Here is a 6,598-nt window from a genome sequence, read left to right on the forward strand (position 1 = left end):
GCCAAGCACCTTTTGCTTCGTCCAGCTTGGTTTTGATTATCTTGAGCAACGTCCTGTTTGTTACTTCCGTCTGTCCATTTGCCTGGGGGTGTCCCGGGGATGAGAACTGATTCTTGATCCCGAGGTCCGAGCAGAACTCTCTGAAGCCTTGGCTGTCGAACTGCTTCCCATTATCATATATGATCGTCAAAGGGATCCCGAACCTGCAGATTATGTTTTTCCACACGAAGCTCCGGATCCGAGCCTCAGTGATGGTTGCTAGGGCCTCTGCTTCAACCCATTTTGTGAAATAGTCAATAGCAACTAGAAGGAATTTTACCTGACCTTTACCTTGGGCCAGAGGACCGACGATGTCGATTCCCCATTGCGCGAATGGCCATGGGGAGGATATGGTCGTCATTTTCTCTGCTGGAAGTCGTTGTACATTCCCGTACCGCTGGCATCTGTCGCATCTTCTGACGAGGTCAGTAGCATCCCCCTGCATGGTTGGCCAAAAGTACCCCGCTCTTACCACCTTGTTTACTAGGGATCTGGGGCCGGCATGGTCGCCACAGACTCCTCCGTGTACTTCTTCTAGGATGTATTTGGCCTCGTCCTCGTCGACGCACTTTAGGTAAGGCATAGAGAAGCCTCTCTTATACAAGACGTCATTTAGGATCGTGAACCTGGCCGCTCTCTTTTTGACCTTTCTGGCTTCATCAGTATTCTGAGGTAAGTGTCCGTCTCGGAGGAAGGATATTAAGGGCGTCATCTAGGTGTTTGGGCTCTGGGTGGTGAGCACTGCCACCTCTTCAATACTTGGGTATTTCTGAATTTCTATTGCCACGTCTGTGCTCGTCATTCCTGCTTCTGACGACGCTAGTTTCGACACTTCGTCAGCTTCAATATTCTTGTTTCTTAGTATCTGGACGAAATCCACTGTGTCGAACTCCTGAGTTAGTTGCCTCGTCAGTTTAAGGTATTTCTGCATCCTTTCCTCCTTTGCCTCGTACTCTCCACTGATCTGTCCGATTACCAGCTTTGAATCACTCTGGACCAGCAAATTTTTGGTACCAAGAGCTTTTCCAAGCCTCAAGCCCGTCAATATTCCTTCATATTCGGCTTCGTTATTGGTGGCTGGGAATTCCAGTTGAACTCCATATTTCATCACTTCTCCGTCGGGGGTAGTTATGACGACCCCTACTCCCCCCCTCTTTTGGGCTGACGAACCATCTGTCTGTATTGTCCATTTATCAACTTCGTCTGTAGTTCCTTCTTCGTCTGGAAGAGTGAATTCAGCGATGAAGTCAGCCAGAGCTTGTGCCTTGATGGCTGCTCTTGGATGGTACTCGATGTCAAATTGGCTGAGTTCGATTGCCCATTGGACCATTCTCCCTGCTGCTTCTGGTTTGTTCATTGATTTCTTAATTGGCTGGTCCGTCATCACAAGGATAGGGTTTGACTGGAAATACGGCCTGAGCTTGCGCGAGGCTACTATAAGCGCGAACGCAATCTTTTCAATCCTTGGGTACCTGAACTCAGCTCCTTGAAAGGCCTGACTGACGTAGTACATCGGGAGTTGCTTCTTGCCTTCTTCTCTAATCAAGGTTGCGCTGACTGCCGAGGCTGACACCGCCAGGTACAAGTATAGGTTCTCCCCTCCTTTGGACGGGCTCAGGAGAGGTGGACTGCTCAGATATCGCTTCAGCTCTTGGAACGCTGCTTCGCATTCGTCGATCCAAGCGAAAGCTTGCTTGAGGGTTTTGAAAAAGGGCAGGCATTTGTTTGTGGCCCTAGAGACGAACCTATTTAGAGCTGCTATCCTTCCTGTAAGTTTTTGTACATCCTTGACGGTCTTGGGTGGGGCCATGTCAATGATAGCTTGTACTTTTTCTGGATTGGCTTCTATTCCTCTTTGGGACACCATGAATCCCAAGAATTTTCCCGAGGCTACCCCAAAAACACATTTGTTTGGATTCAACTTCATCTGGTGTTTTCTCAGGGTTGTGAAAGTCTCCTCCAGGTCGTCCAGATGTGCGAGCTCTTCCTTACTCTTGACGAGCATATCGTCTACGTATACCTCCATGTTTCTGCCAATTTGTTGGTTGAACATTTTGTTTACCATCCTCTGATATGTAGCTCCAGCATTTTTCAGCCCAAAAGGCATCACCTTGTAACAATAGAGTCCCTGGCTGGTGATGAAGGCCGTCTTCTCCTGGTCTTCTTCAGCCATCTTTATCTGGTTGTACCCTGAGAAGGCGTCCATGAACGTCAACAACTTGTGTCCAGCGGTAGAGTCCACAAGCTGGTCTATCCTTGGTAGAGGGAAGCTGTCCTTTGGGCATGCTTTATTCAGGTCAGTGAAGTCTACACACATTCTCCACTTTCCATTTGGTTTCTTTACCAGGACGACGTTGGCGAGCCATTCTGGGTAGTATACCTCCCGGATGAACCCTGCCGTCAAGAGTTTGGTTACCTCCTCTGCTACTGCCTGATCTCGCTCTGGAGCGAAAGTTCTTCGTCGTTGCTGAACGGGCTTCCTGTTGGGGTCCACATTCAGTCTATGCTGGATGATCTCTGGAGATATGCCTGGCATGTCCTCGTGACTCCATGCAAAGACATCAAGATTCCCTTTAAGGAACTTTATGAGTCTCGCTCTCATCTCAGGGCTTAGCGTCGTCCCTATTCTGGTTGTCCTGTCCGCATTTCCTTCTACCAATTCCACTGCTTCCAGGATCTCCACTCCGTCTTCCTCTTTTTCTTCTATCGTCCACGTGTGGTTCTCCTTTCTTGCCAGTACGGCCTGGTAGCACTCCCTTGCCAGGACCTGATCACCCTTCACTTCACCCACACCATCGTCTGTTGGGAATTTCACCTTCAAACAGTAAGTTGACGTTGCCGCCTTCCACTTGTTTAGGGTAGGCCTCCCAATGATGACATTGTAGGACGAGGGGCAATCTACAACCAGGAAATCTACTTGTTTGGTCAGCTGCAACGGATAGGTCCCTGCTGTCACCGTCAGAGTCACTATACCCCTGGGGTAGACCCTGTCTCCACTGAAACTGACAAGTGGAGAGTCGAAAGGACGGAGCCTTTTTGGATCTAACTTCAACTGCTGGAAGGCTGGGAGGTAGATGATATCCGCTGAGCTTCCGTTATCAACAAGGATCCTTCTGGTATTGAACCCTTCTATATTCAGCACTATGACCAGGGGATCGTTGTGAGGCTGCTTCACTACCCTGGCGTCTCCTTCATTAAAGGACATATCTTGGTATGTTCGTCGGTACTTGGACGGAGGAATGGCGTGGACGCTGTTTACCTGTCTGTGGTATGCTTTTCTAAGTGATCTGAATGACCCTCCTGAGAATGGTCCTCCCGTGATCGTGTTTATCTCCCCGATCACTTTGCGTGGAGGTTGGGACGTATGGTCGTCATCCCGAGTGAAGGATTCATGTTGGGTCTTGTTGTCGTCTCTAAACTTGCTATATTCTCCTTTCTTTACATATTTCTGCAACTTTCCTTTCCGTATTAACTCCTCTATTTGTTCCTTCAGGTCTCTGCAATCTTCTGTATTGTGGCCGTGGTCTCTGTGGAACCGGCAATACTTGTTCTTGTCACGTACGTTGGGGGACGAGTGTAATGGCCTGGGCCATTTGAGATAATGCTCGTCCTTGATCTGCGTGAAAATCTTGTCAACAGGCATAACCAAAGGAGTAAATTTTACCTGACGAGGATTTTTGTCATCTCTCCTTCTATTCCCGTCACTGTTCCGACGTTCTGGTCTGTCTCTCTTTTGCCCTCTGCGGTCGTCTTCCCTCTTGGACTTGTCTCCTAGCCTCTCGGTATCTTTTATGGCAGCTAGAGCGTCTTCCGCATTCATGTATTTTTGGGCCTTCAGGAGCATCTCAGCCATTGTCTTCGGGGGGTTTTTGGCAAGAGAGGCTACAAGGTCTCTGGACTTCAATCCTGCCTTGAAGGTCGTCAGTTGCACCTTGTCATCAGCTTCGTCCACCTCCAGAGTTTCCCGGGTGAATCGCTTGACATATGACCTCAGAGTCTCCTTCTCTCCCTGTCTTATGGTGAGTAAGTAATCTACTGGTCTCCTTGGGCGTTGTCCCCCTATGAAGTGACGCAGGAAAGCACTACTTGGCTGATCGAAGTTGTCTATGGACGAGTTTGGCAACTTGGTAAACCACTCTCTTGCAGCTCCTTTGAGAGTCGTAGGGAAGGAACGACACAATATCTCGTCAGGTGGTTGCTGAAGGCCCAGAGTCGTCTTAAAGGTATTAAGATGATCCTGAGGGTCCTTGAGTCCGTCGAATGGTTCTAACTGAGGCAGGCGAAACTTTGACGGCATGGGGCAATCAAGTACCACTGCAGTGAAGGGCGAATCTGTAGCCCTTACCATCTTGTCTACACTCCGGTCTGTCTTTTCCTTGATAGCGCTCCTTAGTTCGTCCATCTCTTTCCTCATTTCCCGAAGAAGATCTGAGTTCTGTTCTTCCGGAGTAGTTGGTCTCTGGGGGGTTTCCCTCTGTTGGCTATCCCCCTCTCCCTCCGTGTTACCCTTGGACCGGTTTTCTTCCTGTTGAGCTTTTTGAACCTGTTGGAGCCGCAACTTCATTTCCTGGTTCTGCCTGGTGAGTTCCTCAATGGTGGCTGCCAGGGCTTGAACTTGCTGGGCCAAGGTCGTTGAATCTGGGTTGGATTCCATCAGGATATGGTGAATTGATGGAAACTACGTTTTCGAATGTAAATCTGAAAACTCGTTCCCACAGACGGTGCCAAACTGATGGAGCACAAATCCGTCAGTGAGTGAGCAGATGGAATCACTCGTGGAATGTGATGGTTTGCTCGATGAGGGACACCGGTGTGGCGCCTGCCACAAAGTCTCCGATGCCAAAGTTAGGATCACAATTAAACACAATAAAGGAGTAAAAGATAGTTTTAGAATATTTTTGCATATATATTCTTCTGTTGGTTGTGTGAAAGTTTTATACCTGAGGCCTTAAGGGCTAGCCGTTGAGGCTGTTAATGCTTTCTTTAGTAATGCACCTGGTCAGTAATGAGACTTTTAAGAGGCCCTCCAACAGTCTTCTTGGTCGATTTGGTAACTGCTTGGATCATTGATTGACTGCATTGAATAACTCTCTGCCTTTGTCAGTGATGATGGCTTTCTTCGTTGTTTCTGATTACCTCGTCATAGATGATTCTCTCGTCATTAATGTTATCTTCGTCAGCGGGATGTAGAGTCGTCATTCCCGTCAAAATTCATCTTTTCAAAACGCAAATTATTATTATTATTTTTTTTAAAAACCACACTTCTGCAAATATCTAACCCAAACGAACACAATCAAGAATTTCTAGAAAATTTTACAATGCAGTCACTAAACCATATATCATTATTATTCATAATTTTAAACAATAAATATAATTCTATCACAAAAATAATTTCAAGAAAGGAAATATGTCTTAAGAATTAAGATTGTAAGAAACATTGCAAAAAGAATTTACTTTTATGATTCTGTAAACATAAACAACAAACCGAACAAAACTGTAATGTATAATGTAAAAACAATAAAGAATAATTAAATGTACTCATAGATTTCTTCTCAAAAAGCTAAATACACTCATAGAACGGATGAATACATAATGATAAGTGCAAACTTAATTAAGGCTAATGTTTAACTTTATCTCCTTAACACAAATTTTGTCCCTCACACTATTTCTTCACTGGTGCTTTGTGTTTTTCGATCATTATTCTCACAAAATACAATGTAAGGGAGTCAATTTCATATTGGAGGTTGTTTCAATGTGGTCAAGGGAATGAAATATTTTAGTACTAGTTGATACTGGTATGTCGTTCCAACACTCACATGTATAGACACACACATGTATATACTCACATGTGAGTCTATATGTTTGTGTTTATTTATTTATATATGAATGTATTTATTTATTTTCATGTTTTTAAACATATAATTTAAAATCAACATATTTTATTAGTCCAAATATTGGCCTAAGTACATTAACTCAATGTACTGGCTTAAATAATAAGTTTTTAACTTTTTAAATAATTTTTAATTGCATTGACCAAAACATCAATATCAACCAAAACATTTGAAAAATCCTCAACACAACTAGTATAGGGACTGTATAGCCTTGTGTTTTATCTGGTACATTTAAGAGGAGTATTGATAATGGCTTAATTGTTAGTATGGTATATACAACCGGTACAGTATTGACTTCTATGATACAATGATCACAACAATGAGTGGGAAGAACAAACAATCGAAATACCTGCCCTAATATATTTCAACCCATTAATCACCACACTTTAAAAATTAAGGGGCCTCTCTCATTTTCAATATGTAAAACCCATGAATATATAAACTCATAAAATTTTAAATTCATTTCCCATGTGGGAAGCAAGGATTTCACTACATAATGGTCTTTGAAAAATGACCATATAACAATAATTTCCTCAAAAAATAAAATAGGTTCCAACTTAGACCCATCACACTAGACATATAGGCCCTACTTTAAATCTGGCTGAAAAATAGCCACCCAAACACTTTAGAACAACCATTTTTTAGAACTAGTCCTAATTAGGGCTGAC

At 44.3% G+C, this 6,598-nt stretch overlaps 1 protein-coding gene across 1 annotated transcript; it reads right to left on the minus strand.

Annotated features, from left to right (window-relative positions):
* Nucleotides 1–751: 751 nt before the first annotated feature.
* Nucleotides 752–4,693, minus strand: LOC126696308 (uncharacterized). The gene is made up of 4 exons (XM_050393070.1): nt 4,311–4,693; nt 2,945–3,623; nt 1,512–2,854; nt 752–1,343 (listed from the first exon to the last, which is right to left on the minus strand). The coding sequence occupies exons 1-4, from the start codon at nt 4,691–4,693 to the stop codon at nt 752–754; spliced, it is 2,997 nt and encodes a 998-aa protein (XP_050249027.1).
* Nucleotides 4,694–6,598: the final 1,905 nt, after the last annotated feature.

The sequence above is a fragment of the Quercus robur genome, chromosome 8 (assembly GCF_932294415.1).
Source record: "Quercus robur chromosome 8, dhQueRobu3.1, whole genome shotgun sequence".
Taxonomy (NCBI): domain Eukaryota; kingdom Viridiplantae; phylum Streptophyta; class Magnoliopsida; order Fagales; family Fagaceae; genus Quercus; species Quercus robur.

What these genes read in the sequence shown, in the direction of transcription:
- LOC126696308 (XM_050393070.1), bottom strand. Translation starts at nt 4,693, where the DNA reads ATGGAATCCAACCCAGATTCAACGACCTTGGCCCAGCAAGTTCAAGCC. An exon ending in TCAAAGTTTCGCCTGCCTCA is followed by an intron (nt 3,624 to 4,310) that starts GTTAGAACCATT and finishes CAAATGGCCCAG; the next exon opens with GCCATTACACTCGTCCCCCA. An exon ending in CCAAACAAGTAGATTTCCTG is followed by an intron (nt 2,855 to 2,944) that starts GTTGTAGATTGC and finishes TACTGTTTGAAG; the next exon opens with GTGAAATTCCCAACAGACGA.